General features: G+C 32.4%; 1 protein-coding gene across 1 annotated transcript; it reads right to left on the bottom strand.

The window, feature by feature from the left end:
- Positions 1-4,380: 4,380 nt before the first annotated feature.
- Positions 4,381-11,265, bottom strand: LOC113688341 (zinc finger protein CONSTANS-LIKE 9-like). The gene is made up of 6 exons (XM_027206146.2): positions 11,023-11,265; positions 9,373-10,123; positions 7,884-8,108; positions 5,771-6,072; positions 5,133-5,264; positions 4,381-4,992 (listed from the first exon to the last, which is right to left on the bottom strand). Exons 2-5 carry the CDS (start codon positions 9,952-9,954, stop codon positions 5,135-5,137), a joined length of 1,239 nt encoding a protein of 412 aa, XP_027061947.1. The 5' UTR covers positions 9,955-10,123; positions 11,023-11,265; the 3' UTR covers positions 4,381-4,992; positions 5,133-5,134.
- Positions 11,266-23,712: the final 12,447 nt, after the last annotated feature.

The following is a 23,712-nucleotide window of genomic DNA, read 5'->3' as shown; positions in this document are numbered from 1 at the left end:
TATAAAAGTTACTGAAACACTAAAATAACACGACAGGCGCAGTAATCCTTAAGTGGACTTATGCTCTATTTGAAAGATTGGAAAAAGCTCGGATACAAAAGGAGCAGGCCTTGACATGTTACACGTTGGAGCGAAACTCAGCCCAGATTAACATTTCCTCTATTTGTCTTTTCTCCAATACTAAGGTTGTGTTTGGATTGCATTTTCCGTGATTTTTCATGGAAAAATTACTGTAGCGATTTGATGTATGTGAGGAAAAAAGGTAATAGGGAAATGTGATCACGGAAAATGACGTAAATTTTCGACGGAAACGGACAATCCAAACAAGGCCGCGGTAATGCTTTAATGCCGTCTTTATCTTGTCGAATGTCAAAGTTGGGAAAACTAAGGTCTACACCCTTGAGGACCGTGTCTTGTTGAAAATTTAAATAAATATTCTTTCTGTCCAACTTTAATAGTTCTTTTTTCTTTTTTGCACACAACTCAAAAAAAATTAGTTACCCTTGTCGAAAGGTAAATTTAACCTATTGTTTTTCTTAATATTAAAAGTATGACTAATGATTATACCATTACATTAATTACAACAATAATACTGATGAAAAGTTGCACCAGTCAAGATATGAATTAAAGTAATCATTGATGAAAAAGTTTATTGTGTTAAATAAGATAGGTTATACAAGTACATTAAATAAGGATATTTTACAAAAGTTAAATGTTATCTATATTTTCCAATTAAAAAGTAAACTATAATTTTGGACGGATAAAAAGAAAATCAAGACTATTAAAGTAGGATGAAGGGAGTATCTTATACACTGACTATGTAAAAATTATCACTGTTAAGTGCATCACATATATAAAAACATTTAGATTTTAGATTCAAACTCTAGGAACTTTAAGGACTCTGGTGCCTCATTCAAAATTAGAGTAAATATTATATATATCATAATTATATGTCTATCACCTATGAAAAATTTGGATTTTAAAATTAAATTTATATAAATTATCAAGCATTCAAAAGTGATAATGTATACACTAACAATATATTAGAGATTAATTCTAAAAATTGTCAATTGATAGAGCTTTCGCTGTAGTCCTCATTAGGGATGGCAATGGATAGAGTAAAATTCGATACAAAATCCGATAGTTGATAGTTAGTCCGTTGGACAATCAATAAGTTATCGGTTGGGATTTGGTATTAATGAAGGGTTAAATTGGTTAACATGATCCAAAAAACCCAATATCCAATATATGTATGTGTGTGTATATAAACTAACTAAAAGTATTAAACGGAGACAATTATGATTAAAAATGAAAGAATGTTGAGTTAACTTTTCATAAAATGTTTGATCTCATGTGGTTTAAAACTCAACGTAGTGTATTGATATAACATGATATACGTATTGATTTTAATTTGATAAAAGTTAATTCTCTTCTTTAAACTATTTATATTAGCCAAATAGAGAATACTCAGTGGGAATCTGAATCCGCGTGGGAGAGGTTTGATAATAGAAATTAAAACTCATAGGGGTTATTCAATAGGGTTTCGAATTCATAAGAAGAATTTTTCAAAGATATTCGACCTGCTTTCATCCTTAGTCCTAATCTCTGGTTTGGTATGTAGGAATGGCCTGGAAAGGAAAGACCTTTCTAACTTATCCATTTCATTTCAGTGTTTGGTATGGTTTATTTAAGTAGGAACCATTTTCCCCTTGAAATGTTCATTCTACTTTTTCCTAAAATCCCAATTCTCAAAAAAAAAATTAGAGAAAGCCTTTTGCACTTTATCCTAGAATGCCTAAATAGTAGGATATCAAATTTATCTTTATAAATCTTTATACTGCATCGTGATATCTTAGACTATGCGTAAGGTCAACTAATATTCGAATGTGATTTTTCATAATAATTAATTTTCCTTGATTTAAAATAATTTTTTTCTTTTATACTAGAAACAAATGTTTTAAGATATTTTATTCTTTGACTTTTGAACAATTGTGCAAGAATTTTTTTGAATCTTATCAAAATTGCAAATATATTAAATTTAAATGATAATTGTTTGACTTCGTGTAATTCATATTTTACACTACTAATTATATTGCTAATAACTGCAAAATTTTAAATTAAAAATCTATATATTAGAACGAATCAAGTGTTGCAATTAAAGAATTTTGATATCAATTCTCATCTATTTTTGAAGTAAAAATATCAAAATTTCACATAAATAGACAGATACTATGGAACAAATAAAACAAAAAGTAATAAGACGTATTACACCTATAAATTAATTCAGGGTAATTAAGTCAAATTTGTATTTAGTATATTCCATTCTGACATCTAAAATATTGATTATACCAAATATTGGAAAACGAGTAAACTTTCATTCTGACTTATTTACCAAATTGGAATAATAAAAAAATTTTCTCACCATTCTGGATACAAATGTATTTCGAATGAAAAAATCTTTCCATTCTAAGCATTCTGGCATACAACATGTGGGTAAGAGTGCACATGAACGTTGTTTGGATTGTAAATTTTCATCAAAAAACTTTTATATTTTCTGTCAATATATTTTCTAATTACCTTTTTATCTGGCATACATCAAATCATTATACCAATTATTTGTTTATCAACCCAAATAGAAATCTACACTTTGAAACGAAAGTTGATATATTCTCCGAGCATTTTAAGCTTAGTGTGCCCCAGATCCTTGAATCTCATGTCCTGATCCAACTCTCCCTGAAAAAATGGGGTACCAATTTCCAACTTGATGCGGACAAGACATACATACCAAAAAAAAAAAAAAAAAGATCAAAACACGATAAAAAATGAAATTCGTTTTACAGAAAGGTCAACACAAACGTGAATCACAGATGAAATACGTCATAATGGATCAATATATGGGCTGACACAATTAATCCGCTACCAACCCATAAACAATTTTAGGTTAATACATAGGATTTTTTTAACGGGTGCCCATTAAACAAGCGTTAACACATTTAAAATTCGCACATATTATCTATATACACATATTACTAATTATTACCATTTCTTGCATTCATAAACTTTTCCTATTTAATCTTATCTACCCTTCCTTTGTATTTATTTACTTTCCTAATTAATTTTACATTTCTAAAACATGACACCTAAAATATGTCTTAACGATCCCGTTAGACAGACCCATATATCAATAAGAAACTTGTAACGTAACACTTTTATAAGCTGACTGAAAAATTGTTTTAGGCCTTTTTATATCTTTGGATTCGCTCCAAAATTCTAAAACATTGCTACTTGGATTCCCTCCTAAATTTATACCAAATCCTAAATATAAAGTCTAAGAATTGAAACAATTTAATTATCATCCTGCAAATACATTCAAAAAAATAAAAATAAAAAATAAAATAGCGTCCTTCAAGTAAGTATACGTGAACAACATGTATTGAAATTAAACTCCATAAATCCACACATACGACTGCTGACAAATACTTACCCTTAGATCAATTATTGCATATTTATTTTTTTTTCCCTGTTTTGCATGGTTTTGCCCATTCTGTTTTCTTTAAATTTTTTCTTTGTTTTTAAGACAAAATAATAGTTCCTTTTTTTGTGTTCTTAATGAGATGGTAATACATTCAATACATGTATAAGCAGCATTCAATAAAAAATTCTATACGGGAGGAGATAGAGAAAACATCATAAATTTTCTTGGAAAGACCTACGTTTTACTCTTTTTAAAAATATATCATCCATAATTCACATGTGAATAATTAAATGAGTCAGGTGGGTTAAAATGCGGCAAAACACACTGATAAACGGATTTGAAATTTCCAAAAAAAAAATAAATAAATAAAATTTGCACTTAAGGCCCCCAATCTGGACACGTACCGCTCTGGGCAATTGCATACATTGCCAAGCCCCTGATACCTAAATTTCTACTTGAACCACTTATTTCCTAGAAAGTCCCTATCATATTACCTTTGCACACGGGCATTGAAAAACCTCTCCAGCAAGGTACATAGCAAATTGCACAAGTATTATACAGTTCAGTCTGCACCAGGCTGTCCCCAAGTAGGATCAGAACAAACACATGTTAAAGTATTGCTACCACTAAAAAGTAAACGATGTTGATTCACCAACTTATTTGGCCCAATAGACAAAGAAAACACGTTAACCAAGTCGTGAGGGGAGAGGGGAATTAGTTGGGAAGCAGAAGAGTTGAATGCTTGAGCTAAAGACGAAGACAAAAATGCTTAAGATATGCAAGGAAAAGGAGACGTGCATTTTAGTTTTTCCTGAAGCCACAGCCAAACAGATGAGAATCAAATCACCCTTCTCCTGCAGTTTCATCAGTAATTCCAATTTTGCTATGACAAGATATCCTCAGAATTAGATGAAGTCAGCAGACAACAATTTTCCTTCTCGAATTTCATCTTACATATAGCTTTTACAGATTAAATTCAAGTAAACAGGGGCTTATTACAAACAGATGTTGCTTCAGTAGCTATGTACAAAGATGTCTTGTGCTAGTATATGTCATCTGACAATCTAATTCAGAAAAAAAAAAAACAGTGCCTTATCTGACGCTGCTAGCACAGCTTGGCACCAAGTATGCCTCTCTGGATTCTATATTCTAATGGACAAACATGATATATCAGGAAGAAATGAATATGTTTGAATCTTCAAGTACCTACCTTGAGAAGATTTATAACCTAAGCAGACTCGGAGAGGTAAGATGAGTACAAAGAAACCAATGAAACAGATGTCAAAGAGTGATGATACCCGAGACGCATGGTCCCTCTCCAATAAATGCAAACCACGTAAAACTATATCTAAGAGAAGCTGACACCTGATTCCGGAGAAACAACGTCAATCTTTGCATACTGTACACAGATCATGATCCATCTTTTGGATCATGAAAAAGCATATAGAAGTTCAGTGGTGAAGCAAAGGGGCAAGTTTCCTCCATCCAACTTCATCAATCAAAGAGAACTCCCTTCCCTGAGATAAAATCATGAAGCTTGTCATTGCATGGGGGAAACCGTGTGGAATGATCCATTTCCATGAATTTTAAACCAATTTTCTTTTTCCAATTTAACATTGATCATGTCTTTCCCTGTGCTTATGATTAAAAACTTTACTCTCAGTAGCTTCTAGTTGGAGTCATCGGGTCATAATCATAAGCATCACCAGCTTTGACAAAGCGTCCCTTCACGCGCCTTCTAACATCAGCTCTTGCCTTGCGAGAAGCATACCTTACTTTCTTCTCAAATCTATAATAGTTTTAAAATCAGGAGAGTCAAATACCAGAGCAACAAATAGCAAACGCTAATACAAGAATTGAACTCCTATGAGCTGATAGGACCAGTATAAAAGCAAAATATGGAGCATTAGTGTCTGTGATACCACCCAAGTGAACATATTTCTAATAAATCCGGATGGATGGGAGAACATTCTTGACTAAATGCTAAATGATCCTGAATCAAGAGAGTCACAGACCAGAGCAACAAATAGAAAATGTTAATACTAGAATGGAACTCTTACGAGATCAAAGGAATGGCATTAAAGCAAAGTATGGAGCATTAGCGTCGTAATACCAGCCAAGTGAACAAATTTCTAATGAATCAGGACAGGAGAACATTCTTAACTAAATGTTAGATGATCCTGAAAATCAACTACTTAAGTGGATGTCTATAAGGCAGCTAATAAAAAGCTTAGTAGCGTCTACAGCTAACTCAAGCAAAAACAAATTGAATGGGAGACAGAAAGTAAGTCTTACTTGCGTGTCTTTTTCTTTTCTTTATAACGCATTACAGCATTGCTCCGGCTACTTGCAAGATTTGAACTCTCAGGGCATGGAGGACACCACGGTGGCTCACCCATAAGAAGCAATGAAGAGGCCCCACAGTCCTGATAATCACCAGCACTACTCTCTCCAGTTAGACCAGAAAATGAGAGGCTCGAGTGAGCTTGCCGAGCAAAACATATATTAGGTTCTGTCTTACAGCTCATCATGGAATCTGCAGAAGCTGCAGTGCTGCATGCTGGCTGTATGCCATTAATACGCCCCATTGATGACCCCTGACAAACATCGTACAAAGCCAAGCACATTAAACAGAAGCAAGATGAGAAAAGATTGAACAGTTTACCAAAATGAGCCTAGAAGATGCCAAAGGAAGTTGGGAAGAAGCTTAAACAAGACTGTCATAATAGATGACACTCAATTTGCACCATTCCAATGCAGTTCTACACAAATTCTCTCTCTCTCTCTCTCTCTCCGGATGACAGAAGATGTTTCCCATGTCACTAGAAAAGACCTAGAGACAGAGTTTGTCCATATGGAAACATCTTCGCTACTGACTAATAACACAAAATGCATACACGTTTGAACTGTACATACTTTCAGTACAAGCACTGTAGCAATACCAATATCAGAGCAAGAAACATATAACCAAACAAATCAGTGCAGTCATACTAACAAATTAACAATAAAAATAATAACAACAATATTTATATAATGAAAATAATAAAAGAAAGAGCAAAATGGAAAAGCTATGGATGCACATCAAATATATTGAGCAACAACAAACTGAACAAGAAGAAAAAGAAAAGGCACACAAATTCTTTGACAGATAAGCAAAAACTCAAGGACATATTGAATATGCAAAAAAGAATGATAAAGCAATTTAAACTTATTGGATGAAAGGGGGGCTATGACAGAAAAAGTACTGTAATACTTGTTAAAATAAGTGGGTAGCCTGTATAGATTGATTGGTAAAACTGGCCAACCTCATTGACAGCACCTTTACTGGTGGCATGATAAAATAGTAGTAGCTATAACTCCATATTCTCACATCACAGAACATATCCCCCGAAACATTCCCAATATTATCCAGGAGTTAATTCCTCATACAAACACACTCTAAAAGAATAAAATTGCAGGAAAAATTAAAAGAGAAAAGTTCCTTATCGTCAATATCAGAACCTTAGAAAGCAATGGTAGTGATTATAATGCATGCTATGAGATACACTTGTAAATCCATGTTTTTTGTACAATTGATTAACAGTGTCAGTTTGTTAGCATCTGAAAAAACAGGTGTTTAATTGCACTCAAATATGTCAAACCAATTGACCACAATAAAAACCTGTAACTTCCAGTTTCATGCGAACTTATAGGCAAAGCCGTTTCCTGACCTTAAGACTTTGCCTCCTTTTCTTTGTTTTTGTTTTTTTTTTTTTTTGGGAAGCAGTGTAGACTCACCAGAGAACCTCCCTTTTGTTAGCTCTCCAATAACCTTGAACAGCTTTTGTTTAGATAATAGGTAATTATAATATTAAGATGCCAGAAAAAATCTGCAATTCAATCAATTCGTCTAATTTCAGATACATAAAATAATACGCATTTCCTCTTTAATAGATGACATGTGCTGGAAGAAAGATTCGAACTAAGGCCAGGAGTCTCTAGGATACTTTTAACTACTAGGTCTTATCATCTTACCTAACCTGGTCATCTTGTTACTTGAAAAAGTTTCTTAACACGGAAAAGTTATGCTATTTCAGCATTTCAGTTTTAATCTTCTTCTGCACAAGCTATTGAGGACTGAACATGTAATGCAAGGATCACAGAATAAGTTAAAAATAGAAGACAAAGCAGAAACATCAGAGTATGCCAGAAAAGCATGTTCAGCTCAAATGTAGTCATTATTAAGAGCAAAGAGACATCCAGGACAGAGTCATAATAGATAAAAGTAACAATTAGAAAATCAAAATTGGGGTTGCATGCAACACCAGTGAGGAAAATTTTCCCATATAACTGGAATAAAACAAAAGAAGGCTACAGAAAACCAGATTACTACAGAAAAGAAAAAGCTTATGATGATGATAGATATAACCTCCATGAGATGTGCATCCTGGCAGTTGGAATCGGCACCAGATATCTCCATCCCGAAAAGACCATCAATATCATCATTTTCGAAAAGCTTTTCAGGATTATCAAGAGCTGCTCCAAAAAGTTCATCATAATTCTCAATACTCAAGTCAACTTCATCCATATTGAAATTCTCATAGAAGCTATCATCTTCACAAACTGTTTGTCCTTTTGCTCCAAAACAGGAAAGCTACACATCACAAAGGAAATTTGAGTAGCTTTTAAGGAACAGATGAGAATGAATATCATACAGCTCAAAACAAGACATACTATCTTATACAGACGAGTTGGCTTTCCTTCTGTCTCATTTTTTTCCCACTTCTTATAGTAGGTTACGAAATTTTAGTACATGTTCACATTAATTTTTGAGATCCTCCGCCGAAATGGCCAAAACACTGTACTCCTACTGCTGGAACTGGGCATTTGAAATTGTAAAACTTAATTATTGGATAAAGTGATCTAAGATCGGGATCACGTTATGCACACTATTCTGCTCCAACAGAACAAAACAAGACAAAAGCAGACTTGTGGCCAAATCTTTTATTAAGAAGGAAAGAGGAATTGTGGCATGGGAATGGCCATCAATGTCACAAATCTCCTCAATATCATAAACAATAGTCTACTAGATGAACACAAATTTCAAAAGAATCCAGTTAACTTTTCATCAGTGAGCTTCATGTCAGAAGGATTTATAAGAAAATTTATACGAATGCAATTAATTGTGTTGTATAAAATTCTACAGTCATAAAGGCAATTGTCAGGTTTAACTAATTAAGATTAGGTGTGCTTCTCTCTCTTGGCCACCCCCCCCTTCTCGGTTGTACAATTGAGAGCAGTATAACAACCAAACAGGTTGTTTTTAATCTACATTACGCATCACCTAATGTACAAGGTTAACAATTCCAAAAAAAAAGGTACCAACTATTGTATCCAATTCAGAATTAACAATTAAAACTACGAATATGATAAAATTGTGGAGGAAACCAAAGGCCAAGGGCTAATGTCAACATTCAGGGGAAGTACTTTAAGAAATTCACAAGCATAGAATCCTGAGGGTAGATTACAATTATGACATCTACAATACCTAAATTATGATCTCATACAAATCTTTTTTGAGAAAATAAGTACAAAATATACGTTTCTGGGGTAATTAAATTAGTTATGATTTCCTTAATAAGGACAGTAAGCAGACACCTTGAGGGCTACATATGATATCGGTCTCTAGGGACCAAGGGCAGCAAACAAGCCAATTACGATGTCTTGGATTTGGAAGTCCAGATTCTTAGAATATTAACAAGTTTCAGTTGTTGAAGACAGACCAGAAGCGCATGCAACCTCCACCAACCAAAAAGAAGACACTCAGACTCCTGGAGCCAACCACTTTACACCAAAAGAACACAAGAATTATCTAACCAAACAAATTTTCGTTCTTTCCAGCAGCTACTGCCACTTACCTTGGGTGAACCAGCACATGTAGATGCAGCAGGCAATTCAATATTCTGTAGCTTTGTGTCATATGGAAGCATTGATGACCCTGTCCAAGCAGTTGATTTATCCACATTTTGAATGTTGGTAACTCCAACTGCCACAGATGCATCTTGAATGTTCTTTTTTCCTTGAGCCCCTTGGCTATCTCTTGAAACTTCATTGATGCTCATTGACCCCATAATCTGCTCACATTTGGAATCACCAACCAAAGGGAAATCTAGGAAGAATGGCCAAATTGTTGAGAGTTCTGCAGCCGAAGGGCAACCAGAATAACAACTAACAGCTTGCCTCTTATGTGTGGAACCTGTATTGGAACCACCATGACCCAACCAATCACAATTCGGACAAAGAGATATCTTCTCCTCAATACATCTAACAAATGCAGGCTGCAAGTTGCATCTTTCACAGACAAGTGTTCTGGAATGTCGGCGTGAAAGGGCATTTGCAGAATGGACATTACGGTCACAGGACAAACATAATGAAGCTGCATCAGACCGACAATACACAATAGACCTTTGCTCGCCACAAAAATCACACATATAACCCATGACTAAATCTTCCTGTAGATTGTGTCTAGTATAATCTTGCAATTCCAAGCCGTCGAACAATTACTTATAGCCAATAAGTACTGTTTCTTAAAGGACCAATCACTGTGTTGCAAACAGAGCTAGGCCAGAAACACAATCCTGCACTATCTTCAAGATAAGCTCAAATAATCTGCAACAAATAATACAGATGGAAATTTATTCAGCCAAAGTGGTTGCTTTGCCAATGGACTACAGGTGCATCCATTAATTGCAAAGAAATGCTCAGATGCTTCATGTAAGTGACAGGGGAAGATGGGCCAATGCTTCAAGAGAATCAAGTTCTGAACCAGTAGCTAAATGAACTTTAGCAACAAAAATTAATAAATAAAAAAGTAGATCTTGACCGAAAGACAAAATTCAACATCATAGTCCTAAGTCTAAACTGCAGTAAATTTGAGAAGAAAGCAAGTCAAAAAAAAATTAAGAAGAAAGCAATAGGAAAATAAGAAAGAAAAGAATAAAAGATGCCAAAGGAATAACACTAGAACCATATCTCAAGGGGAAAAGTTGGGGGCAAGGTGCTCTAACAGATTGGGAATCAAGAATCAGAACTAAAGTAAAAATTTCAGACAACTTCCCCTAATCTGTCTCCAATCATTTGAATATGCAAAAGTAAGAACTTTTATTGGGGAAAAAAATGTTAAACATAAGTTGAAAGTAACAACCCAATCTTATCAACTAGAAATTAAATTCATAGAAAACATGAAGACAAACATCCATTTATCAATAGAAGATATAATTCAGAAAATTCAATATACAAAAATCAACAAGTACAAATTGAAAATCAGCCAAAAACAGCAACATAAAAGCAAGATAACAGATGTATGTCTGATAAAAAATTCAACTTAAGCTGCAAAAATTCAACAAGATTTGTAATTGAACAATAAAAAAAAAAAGAGAAAAATACCCACTAACTCATTAGACAAAAATAAAACAACCCCTCAACAGGAGAAACTAAGGAAGACAAAGAAATCCCATTTCAGGGAAACAATAAAAAAGAAAAGAACAATTCCAAGATAACTGCTTTACCTGATTTAACAGTAAAGGTAGGCAATTTACAGAGTACAAGAAAGGTAAGTATGCAACAGAAGAAGCCTTTCCCTTCCCTTTTCCAGCTTTCTTTCTTACATCAGAAGCAGTACAAGTATATCTACAACAGAACCCTATGGCTTTCCTAACATACACAAAATATCGACCTTTCCAGAATCTGTGTGCGTATGTGTGTGAGAGTTTGGAGTTGAAAGTGTGTTTTTGCTTTGTTTCTCTGTGGGGAAGTCTTGAGAGCTCTGACAATTGGATTATAATAATAATTAAACTGATAAAAAGTGCAAGAGAGAGAATTGGAGGGTGGGGCCCTGTCCCTTTCATGAAAAGGAAAAGTTGGGCACCCCCTTTTTCCTCTTAGTCTTGGGACCCACTTTGCTAAAAGGGCGTTTGATCCGAATACGATATTGTATTTTTTATGCTACATGTGTGCATAATATCTTTGAGAAAAATCTTATATTAAGGCACGTATGAACAACTAAATAAAGTAAAAAATAGGGAATTTTAATGATTATCATATTTGTGCCCATCGTTTAATAATATCATGATTTTTAGTCACTTTTTATAGATAATTTATATTTTTAAATAAATATTATAATCCCTTTTGAATACATCATCTTAAATTAAAATTTACCATTTGATGATAAAATAATTATTTTAAATCTTTAACTCTATAATAATTTCAATAATTTAAAATGTACACCACTCTAATGATGTGTTATTAGTCATTTGACATAAATTGCGGGAATTATTCTTTACATAATTACATCACATAGCTTAATATATTTTTCACATATATTAAATAATTACAGTATATATTTGTAAAAAAAAAAACCTCCCAAAAACTCCGATCCTAATAGGTTAGTATTTTATATTTTTATATTAGCAAAAGCTGATATTAAATAATAATAAAAAGCTCCCCTAAGGTTTCTGAGAATTGCGCTTGGTGCCCTTAAACTTTGAAAAATCTCACTTGTCTTCACTACTTTAAACTTTTTGTAACATTTGAAATTCATTTCAAAATATAATATTAAAAACTCATTTTGAGAGAGAAATACAGTTTCATTTCAAAATTTCCCTTTTCTTATTATTTCTTAATTGTCATAGCACACCAAATTTATTTCTTAATTTTTATAAATTGATCAACATAGTTCTTTAATGAAAATTTAAAAGTTGATAATAAGATTGAAAAACTCTTTAATAGTTTTTGTGTCATTAGTTCAGATAAGAATGTTAAATTATTTAAAATTATGAATGATTTTCAACACTCTTAAAAATAAATTGCAATAATTTATGACCATGATAACATCTTTTTACACCAGTTTAAAAACAATATAAACAAGTTTATATACAACTGTCAGCATGCTGTATCTTTTTAATTTTCAAGCCATCAATTAGGACAACAAAATTAAAAATTTAAAAAAAATGTAAACAATTTATAAAATTTCTTAGACTAACTCAAAATACTTTATGTAAAGAAAATATCATCTTTGTAACTTGCAAAAATTTCAAATAAACTTTCGGACATTAGCTCTTGGTATTTAAAAATTAACACACTATATTTTGTCCAATCAGAATAAACCTTCATACTTTATATTTTTATTTTTGTTATTAATATACTTATGTTTTTGAAATAAAAAGTAAGACAATAAAAGGGCAAATTTAAAATGAGATTATATTTGCTCTCCAAACATGAATTTTTTAATAGTATATTTTAAAATGGGTTGTAAAGGGATAATTTCAAAATTCTCCCTTGAGATTTCTAATAATTTTACTTAGAACCCTTGATTTTTAAAATTACACATACCTCTCTTGCTTATTTAAAATGACAATACTAACCTTAAAATTATTGTAAATTTCCCTTGTTTGCCATGCTTATACAAAAGATGGATTTTATAATTTTTTTTCCTTTTTCCTTCTTATCCATTTCTTTGTGTATTTCATAAAAAAATCAGAAAAATTAGCAATGCTGTCCCTAGCCTTTTCCTAATCAAATGTCAAACTAGTACAATTTTTTTTATAACTTTAATAGCATCCAATTTTTGGGTAGCTTTTTTTTTCTTTGGTATCATAATCAAGAATAAATCAACAATAATCTAGAAACAAATGGCCCAAAATACTATGGTAGTTCTATCACTGAACTAGTCCACAATCTTTAAAAATATCTAGACAACATTTTCTTCTCTATTTTAAAAAGAATATAATTTCCCAATAAAGCATTATGAAAAGTTGCCTATTGTAGCGATAGATTTATTATTATAGTTGATTATCAAATAATAAATATTAAAATGAAAAACTTGGCACTCATTCCTTTTATAATTATGCCAAATTGCTTTATAATTGTTTAGAAGAATAGATCAAACTTTATAAGATAGGGGCATTTTAGGATATTCATTAAAATTTTGATCGTATTTTAAGATTTAGTTAGCAAAAGTGTCAAATTAAAGGAGGTAAGTGTAATTTTTAAAACTTTAAGGGAGCTAGGTGAAATAGTTAGAAATTTTGGGAGAGGTTTCTAAAATTATCCTAGGTGTAAGTGATACAAAAAATTTAAAGGGAGGCAACAAAAATTTTTAAAATTTAAGGGTGTCAAGTGAAACTGTAAGAAACCTTGGGAGAGGTTTCTGAAATTATTCTTTAAATATAATAGTATATGTAATGTGAGTTTATACTGGAACATATCGCAACAAATACCAACTCCAATTGGAACTGCACAAAACACAACCTTGACTGACCCATGGATGATGCAAAAGGTGGTACCCACTTTTCCGCTTTCCTTGCAGAGTATTTGTTGTCGATAGCATCATGGTGGATCATCATAGGCCTAGCATCATAAATGTTGCATTGTTGGCACTTTCCTTGATATTTAATGCCAACCCAAGTACGTGGACTTCTTTGTTTTTCTTTTTCCTTTTTTGCGATAGAGTAAATTATTATTTTTCCTTGTGAGAGTGCTTACTGCTAGATGCAGAAATTCAGTTATAGAAATTAGATTTTTTTTTCTTTTAAAAAAAATAATGAGATTTAAAAAGTAAAAAGAATGATGGAAATGGTCGAATTTAGATTTCTCAATTGAATATTTCTACTTTAAATGTTACCACCCATGAAAAGATACGTATATATGTATATATAAATGTATATATGTATGAATATGTATATATATTTTTGGCAAAACCTGCATGCAGGAATACTTTTTTACCCTGTTATATTGACATAGCTTGCAATTGTTCAGAATAAAAACTACATATTATGATATTAAGTAACATATATTTGAAGCTTACTTTTAAAGTTTTAAGTGTATTTTAGAATGTTAATTCGATTAAAGTACATTTACTCTTGGGCAAGTTTATATTACAAATTCAGAGCTTTAAGTGTAGCTTAGGATGCACAAGGATATTCCCAACAAATATTTTAGTGTTTGGATAAATAATTGAACTCTTGACCTATCAAAACTCAGTTTGTTATTATATCACGCATTCATGTATTTGATCTTTTTTAAGCCAAAACTGACATGTCGTAACATATATAATTAGAATCAGTCCTTCCTATATTGACCGTGTATAATTTGAATTACAAGTTTTGCTCATGTAACATACATCTAGATTCGCAATATATACACTGTCAGTGTAGTAAAGATTTATCCAATAAATTATGGTTGGCATTTTTTTCAATTGAGCGGCCATTCATATTAATTGTCTTCCTTTTATTTAAACACTTTTTTTTTAATTCAGTTTCACTTTTTAAATATATTCAAACCCAGTTGACACTATGCTAATTAATGTTCACAATGACCATAGAATTTTCTTTGCTATTGCTAGAAATCAAAGACAAGATGCTCCACGAAGTCTTTTTGAGCATAATCAATTGCTAAATTGGTCCAGCCGTTCAAGCCTTGTATGAAATTGAATGGTAATGTCAATGAATGGGGTCTAAATTGGATTCACTGTATTTAAATTTGAACCCATTAAATTTATTTATTAATACCCAAATTCTTGTGAGTTTGAAAAGATTCTCCAATGTGAGTTTGTATATCCAATGTGTATTTGTAGGTATAATGCTCTTAATGTGCAATCAAATCTAAATTTGGGGAAAAAAATGAAATTCAAAGATAAAAGAAATATAAATCAATTATCAATTCCAACAAACAAATTTTAAATTCAAGAACGTTGTGTGTAACATTTATAAATTGTGTGTATAAAATATCATAAAGCAATTCTATTTGCTTCAAATTTTTTATCAACATTCAACATTTGAATTTGCATTTATTTAAACCTTCTCCGCTTGTTCTCATGTGCATATGTAGCTCTGGATAAAATCCAGTTTGATTTTGAATTTGAGGACGGATAATATAAAATTAGACTTCATCTAGATCTACAAAATATTTCACAGTATCTATGTCCAAGTTGGGTAAAAATCTAGATTTAAAAAATTGAATCCAAACCTAGGAAAAATATGATGCGTCCGCGTTGTGTTTCAGTAATCCTCTACCCGCTGATATGCCTAAAACAGAGTGTAAATCGATAATGTTTTACTGTATGCTACATCGATTGCATACAGTAAATGGTTTACCGAAAACGACAAATCTTTGAGGAAACAATTTAGCCATCGAAAAATTTTAGATGATTGTTTTAAAATACTAGCACGGTAGATGATTATTTAGCAGGATGAAATGAATTGCCGGTTGAATAGGATGATTTATTAGACGTTTTATATCAATAGGTCATGTAATTTGGTACTACAGAAATGATCGTCTAGCCAAAAGGACAACATTCAAATTACGTGGACAATATAGTCCTTACCAATTCATGGACAATGATACATGGACTTGTTTTGGTCAAGGCTCGTAGAAAAAACGCAACTGAATCCTTATATTATGAGAAATTCTCATTCCCCTCACATTTATCTTTTTTTTTTTTTTTTTCTGATTGAGTGGGTGTCCGGGTCAATTCTTACGGAGCCCGACTAATCTCACTCCGGCCCGGGAGGAGAGGCTCCTTCCCCTCAAACACGGTAACCCTGGGACTCGATCCCTGGTGGGGAAGCTGGACAGCGACTTTCAAGGGGCTGTCGTGATCAAACGAGCTGCTCAGGAGGGGCCCCTCACATTTATCTTCTTAAATAACCAATTTTTGAAACATCTCTCCTATATAATACAAATGTTCTAAAGCTATTAAAATACATAATTGTTTACTACTTGAATAAGAAACAAATTCAATACTTTCACAACACAAAAAATCTCATGATAAAAACATCATCTTTAATTAAAATTTTCTTTACATAATAACGGCATCATTTTAGGTGTATAATATTGCACCCACTGGCTAGAGGTCCTGACTCCGCCACAGAGTATAAAACCTACTACGGTTTGTATTCACAAACCTAGTAAAGTACAACATGTATCACTCACTCGTGTTTAAAGTGAAGATTATACAATAAGAGAAATTACGTATTATTTACTATATAACTTTTTATGATGTAATATGTGTAAAATAATAAAAATAAATTAAAAACACGCGTAAAAAATTCTGTGTGATATTATGTATAAGCAACATCATGATGGTTAGTTAAAATGAAGAAAACTGTACTTAAATATCTTGAATATACATGGGTTTGAGGCCATGCAACCCGAACTGCAAATGAACATCTATTGCTAGAACGAAATCATATTAAATTATTTCTCTTGACCTTTATTGGAATTTTCTTGGATCTTTAGAACAGGAATTTTTCTTTGTTTACTTTACGACAAGGGGAAAAAAAGGAAAAAAAAAAAAGAAAAGAAGAGAAAGGACGGAAATGTTGTATAGAAATCAACATTAAATACTATAATAATCGAAAAAGGTCCTGAGTGCCTGCTTTTCTAAAGTGTCTTCATTTCAACTTTTGACACACTTACTACAGAGAGTCAAATACACATTAGGCAGACAGGAGATATGTGGACGCATCCCTGTCCTTTTTAGATTGGATTGATGGTAAATGATGGTATGGATAGTCAATAAATTTGGAACTTTTGAGTAGTGATTTTCATTATAGTATGATGGAATGCCATCCACTGGAACAGTAGAAAACACCATCCATTATCCATAACCTAATTTGATAGTACAAGTTTAACTTTCCACGTCTCCGGTGGCTTTTAAACTCGGGTGCTATTTCAAGAAGATTGCTTCATATAAAGTGAAATATTTAAGTTCAATCAAATTAAACTTATCCTTCCAGCGTTTGAAGTTTGTGTTACCGAATATAGGCGTTGAACATTTCATGTTGATTTTCCTAATTAGATGAATGGAGTGAAGATTCTAAATCGTCCCAGAATCATTTAAATGCAAAAGTATCAAATTCAACCTTAGTGAAAAGGAGAAATTTTAGAGATCCCCCATAAATAGTAATAAAAATCCAAAAGAGACAGCAAAACATTGCATGATCACTATCTATATTTGGTAAAAAGAGGAATAACATTTTGTAGTTAAAGTCTTAAGGAATCCAAATTCTATTTCTCTAAAAATGAATAGTAGAAATTCAGTGTCAAGGTCAAAGAAAAACGAACAAAATTATCAAAAAAAGAAAAAAGAAAAACGAACAAAAAGCTAACGATTTTCCATAAATCATTATTTATTTATTTACTACTCGAGCAAAGCTTTTTTTTAAAATTTTTTTTTTGTGTAAGTGGGAGGTCTTGAATCCGAGATCTCTCACGTACATTTCCTCCGCTCTATCACCCAACCCATCATTCCCTCCCTCTCAAGTGCCAATATAAGCAAAGATTTTTATGTTCGTAGGCCTAGTTAATCATTTTGTTGAGAATTGGCTTCAATTTAAACTTTAATGGAACAACTCTCTAAGTATGGTCCAAACTGCATGTGGTATCTCCTTGTTCAAGGATTTTCCTATTTGACTAAAAAATGTTGCAAGGAATGCAAATAGTTAACATTCAATCAGCACAAACCCTAAAAAAGTAAATAAAAAATAAAAATATCCTAACCTACATCATTACGGATAATTAGAGCAAATATATGCCTTGCTTTGTTTCTCTTTTATTTGTGGATATTTGCCTTGCTATAGTAATGGGGTTATATCAAACTGTTTATGCATGCACATGATGATGTCATCGTGACAATGCAACCTAGTATTGAAATTGAACATGGCAACTATGCCAAATCAAACAATTTATTCCTTTCAACTCTTTCACAGTTAGGACTTAAGACTTCGAAATCTTACTTGGTCAATTCTATCCATAGAATAAATGTGGAATTTAATTCCCTGTAACTTCTTTACCCTCCAAAACCCAATCGACTTCCTCTGGAAAGTACCCTTTTTTTTGTTTTTGTTTTTTTTTTGTCAAAACGATAAGTTGTTCCTCTGGAAAGTACTTTCAGAGTATGATTGCTATGAGTGCCAATACAAAAAAGGATTAATTTCATTTGTACCTTTCAATTATATTTGAATTCGCACTTTAGTCTCTAAACATAAAAATGGGATATTTTAGTCCCTAAATTATGAAGTCTGTCTCATTTTAGTCACCAAAATATAACATTGTCCCGCTTTAGTCTCTTAAATATGAAAATTTTTTCTGTTCAAGTATAAAATCTGTCATATTTCTATCAAAGATTTCATTTAAGTGGGTCAAAGTTTCAATTTTAGAGACTAAAGTGTGCGATTTTGAAATTTAGAAACCAAGATGGAGTACCAATTAACACTTTAACAATCGCAACTTGCGAAATTTTTATCCTTAAAGATTCAAATATCAGTTAACACTTTACCTGTAATATGAATTTTTTGGTCACAAACTCAAACCAATTAAATAAGTAAAAAAATAGATTCTGATAATTTTACGCAAAACCAGGTACTGAAAATTTAGTAGACAGCCCAATTTATGCTTCTCTTCCCTTTCCAACCCTACCACCCTTTGCAGCCCCCACAACCCATGTCAATTTCCTTTCTCTAAGTTCTCCTTTGTACCTCTGTTTTCCCTCTCTGCATGCCATTTCAGGGATGTTTAACATGGTCTTATTAAATGTCAATATACTGTGCGTAATCCCATTATATGGTTATTATAGTCTTTTCATTCAAATACAAACCAAGCAAATAAGGTCGATTTCACTTCGCACTCTTCAATTATATCTGACTCCTCACTTTGGTTTCTAAACATTAAAACATAGGTATTTAGTTTTTAAAGTACAAAATATGTTCTATTTTAGTCTCGGAAGTATAGAATTTGTCCTGTTTTAAAGTATAAAATATGTTCTACTTTAGTCATCAAAATATCAAATCTGTCCTATTTAACTCTGAAATCCGTCTCGCTTTCATCAAAGATTTTAACTTAAGTGGGACAAGTTTTACATTTTAGGGACCAAAATGTTCCAATTTAAAGTTTAGAAACTGAAGTGGGAATCTAAGTATAGTTAAAAAGTGTGCAAAGTGGGATTAACCCAAGCAAATAATGCGATATATGTAATATCAACAGGCTAATAGCGTAAGGAGAAAAAAAAATAGAGTAAACTGCAAAAGGACAGAGGGCAAATCGGAAAGCAATTGTCAATTAAGGGTCCCATTTCATAATTAAGCTCTTTTTTCCTTTTTTAAGTCTTCACTCTATATAAATTTTTTTTTTTTTTGGGAAATGAAACTTCAAATTATGTATTGTGATGCCATTTCATTTGGGACCTCTAATCTTCCTTTTCATATTTGCATAACAAGTCAACTTACGACCATTGTTTTCAAACTCAATAAATTTGGTCTTACTTATTTGGACAGGTAACTCTTGTCCTCAATTTCATTTCTTTGCAATTTGCATCTGCACTTGACTATGTCAAAGTGTTGCGCGTCCAAAAGTGTCCTAAAGTTCACCCGCACTACACCCGTTTTCGCAGTGGAATGATGCCCATATGCACAAAAATATGTAGCAGCTTCACATTTTAGTCCTTTGATGTAAACCAATTTGCACTGCAAGTTCACATGTCTTTATGTTGTGTGGGCTTCGTTTGGATTAGCTATTTTGAGAATATTTTTAAAAAATTTTACTGTAACAGAATTTTTAGAATATATTTTGAGATATTTTTATTAAATATTTTAAAATATTTAAGAGTAGTAAAGTTTTTAAAATATATTTTGAGATATTTTTTAAATATTAAAAAATTAGATTATTTTTTAAAATATTTAAAAAATTAATTTTTGAAAAACTGAAGAATCCAAAGAGAGCTATTTTGAACTCCTTTTCTACAGCTGAATACTACTACTATTTTTTTTTCGCAGACGATAAACTTAATCTATCCTACACTAAGGGGAGGAGGCGGACCTAACGAGGCCTACGAATAATCCAAAGAGGACTGAATCATCATCGAACTAGACGGGTGCACAACACATCCCCTAAATTTTTTTAGAAATAAGCCACTTAAATATAATATTTTTTATGGGAGATAAGGTTTGAACCTTTGTTTCTCACCCCACCAACTAGGCGGTGGCCACCAGCGCAAAGGCTGGTGGTTGAATACTACTATTATTTGGGGGCCTCTGATATAAGTAAACATGAGGAACTGTTGTTTCAGATTAGGCTTTTCTTGTACTTACCTCATTGACCACTTGAGGGACAATGATTTGACATATGACAATACTTTGATCCCACGACAAGTTAAAATAAAAGAATTACTACTACACTAGATAGGTCCCGGGATAAGTGCTTTACGAATTTGCCCACTTCAATCGGCAACTTTGGATCTGCTGTTGACTATGAATGATGAGATGAAAAATGTGCCACGTCCTCCACAGTTTTCTTTTCTTCTCGGGCCAAATGCAAATATTTCAAGCTTCCAAGAACTTACCAAAACTGGAAAGTAAAAAAAAAAAGAAAAAAAACTAGAAATGAAAGTAAAAGGAGTTATACAAAGGGAGTGATTAGCAGAAATATTAAAGTGAAATTACATTAGAATCACGAGAGGTTTGTTATATAATTCCACAACCTCTTCTACGAATTATGAAACTACACAAATCTTTTGTTGAAGGTTTATTATTATGATTTGATTACTAAGAGCCATTGAATATCTCGTTATGTTTTATTTCAGAAACATAACTTCATCTTTTATTTATACAAATCCTCTCTTAGTCAAATGCACAGCTTTCTTTTCTATTCTTTTCTTTCTTACAGTTGATTTTTTTTTTTTTCAAATGAGCACTATGACTCAAATTTAGGCACTTCTAAGCCCCTCGGGTACTTTATAATTTAGGGAAAATTGCAGAAAACTCAGGGGCTGAGGTTTCTGATATTTGCACTCATCTCCTCTATAATTTAAGAAATAGCACTGGGATTTAAGAAATATAAATCTTCAATGGCTTATCAACCAAACCAAAATGAAAGCAAACAGGGATTATTGGTAAGCCATGCTAATGATTCACTCCTTTTATTTCGCTCTATTAAGTTGGCACCAATTTCCTTTTTGCATACCCAGTGCCAACTGATGGAAGTTTGCTCTAGTTAGATGACTCCTCGAGCCATCCATATTTATTTGGTCAAGTTGAAAGCTTTCACAAAGCTTCCTTCCTTCCTCTCAATTCTCATGCTTGTGTACACAAGTATCAAGACATAAGGAAGCTAATAAGACACTATCCTGAAGCTTTCTACCTACATTTAATCTCGTAATAGTGATCATGTGTTTTAGTGGTCTGAAAGCTTATCTAGGTAATGAGCCCAACCAGAGTTTTGCCCTCGCCCCAAACTGAGGACATAAAAATACAATTATTAACTTGTGAGCAAGAGACAGTTGGAAGGACACAGGACTACGAGAATTTGATTAGAAAATATGATACGTTTTCCGTTTCACTTTGGTAGGTTTGCTTTTTTTTTTTTCACACATTTTGAAAAAAGTTAGTTAACTTTATTGGAAGAATAAATCTACCTTCCTATCTTTTTAAAATATCCTTATATTAAATGAAGTATGACTAATTAGCTTTACATTAAATAAGTCAGGTTATACTCAATAATAACCTAAATTAAATAAGAATATTTTAGAGAAATTACAAGATAACTACATTTTTCAATTGAAAGGTAAACTATAATTTGCGACGGATGAAAAAAAAAAAAACGGAGTGTGGAACTAGGGAGTACTATATTGACCGTGCATAACAGCTCTTAGACCAATTATAGAAGTGCTCATAACTCAAAACAATGAATACATAATCAGGACGCCGCCCCCCTCTCGGAGCTCAGTTTATTAATAGCAACGAGTCTTACTTACCTTGTAATCATCCTAACACGATTTATCCTCTTCCAAGATCAACATGGAAGAAATCCAATCTTATTTAATGAGAAAATATTTGTTTCATGGCACATACTCTCAATTCTAAATATGTATTGTAGGCAAAGGAAGGGGCTCTGTTTTATTATTTCTTATAGTATATTGACACTCAGTCCCCATCATTTTTAGGCAGAAGCGTATCAGTTCTCCCAGTGGCTAGTTGGTAAAGGTTTAGATTCTTAAGGACATACTTCCACGTACAAGCATTGGCAGGGGTGTATCTACAATGGGAAAATTGGGGGTACGGGGCCTCTAGTACCTATACAATTTTGAGAAAATTTCAGTTTTGCTCCCACCAAGTATTTAGAAGTAAATATATTTAATGACTAATTATGAAATTTGATAGAAATGGAATATTAAATAACTCAAAAGCAAAGGCCTTCTACTTTTTTTTTTTTTTTTTTTTCCAAACGATAGCAAGCAAAGGCCTTCTACTTGAGTTATGTAATTCCTTTGGAACTTGTAATAGTTTGTCGTTTGTTTGTTAGATGAATTGAGCGGATTAAAAAACATAGAATTGAGAACAGTGGCGGAACCAGAAAAAATTCTTAGTGGAGGCAAAAACAACACTAAAATTTTTTACCTACTCTTTTTCTAGTTTTTTAAGCAAAAAAAAAAAAAAATTCACCAACAAGTACAAATGATGCATATATTCCATGAAAAACATAAAAAGACAAATTCAAAATTATTAATGTAATAATAATTTTATTTCAAAAACAAACTAAACTATTTACAATTGCTCACTGCGAGTTTTTATATTTTGATAACTAACTTGGCTGTGGAAGTAAGAATGGCTCTCGATTGTAGAGGGAAAATGGGGGACTAGTGGAGGGAAGGGAAATTGGGAAGTGAGGACAAAGGAAGTGAATGATATGATTGGATGAATTGATCAAGAGAAAAAGTAGCTAGCTGCTTGGTTGTGGAAGGTAGTGGCTCTTGGTTGTGGGGGAAAAATGGGGGACCAAAGGAGGGAAGGGAAATTGGGAAGTGGGGTCCAAAAAAAATGAATGATATGATCGGTACTTGCTAGTTAAACTGAAAATGCTTTTTTTTTAGCTTATTTCAAATGGAATTTGTGTCCGTATCTTTTTAGAATTTTAGTTTATGAACTAAGTTAAAAAATTACGTAATTCTTTCACATCCTTTTTAAGAAAACTCTGGGGGCACACTTAAAATTATATCAAAATTATATAAGTATTATAGGAATTTAAGGGGGACAGTGGGGGCCTGTGCCCCATTGTCTCCACCTTAAATCTGCCCCTGATTAAGAAGTACATTATTTTGAAATTTGTAGAGCAAGAGTAGTTGTACTGCTTAGTTAAACAAAAAGCGGATAGTTTTTCAATAAGGGATAGAAGAATTTTTCCAATAAAACAATATGGTTATCTCTCAC

This window comes from Coffea arabica, chromosome 5e (genome assembly GCF_036785885.1).
Source record: "Coffea arabica cultivar ET-39 chromosome 5e, Coffea Arabica ET-39 HiFi, whole genome shotgun sequence".
Taxonomy (NCBI): Eukaryota; Viridiplantae; Streptophyta; class Magnoliopsida; order Gentianales; family Rubiaceae; genus Coffea; species Coffea arabica.
The sequence above is the reverse complement of the archived record's forward strand: the minus strand, read 5'-3'. Positions and strand labels throughout refer to the sequence as shown.

Bases quoted from the DNA above. Each gene is read 5' to 3' on its own strand.
- LOC113688341 (XM_027206146.2), bottom strand. From the start codon at position 9,954: ATGGGTTATATGTGTGATTTTTGTGGCGAGCAAAGGTCTATTGTGTAT. The intron at 8,109-9,372 runs GTAAGTGGCAGT...TGTGATGTGTAG, and splicing joins CATGTGCTGGTTCACCCAAG to CTTTCCTGTTTTGGAGCAAA. The intron at 5,265-5,770 runs GTAAGACTTACT...AAACTATTATAG, and splicing joins GAAAAGAAAAAGACACGCAA to ATTTGAGAAGAAAGTAAGGT.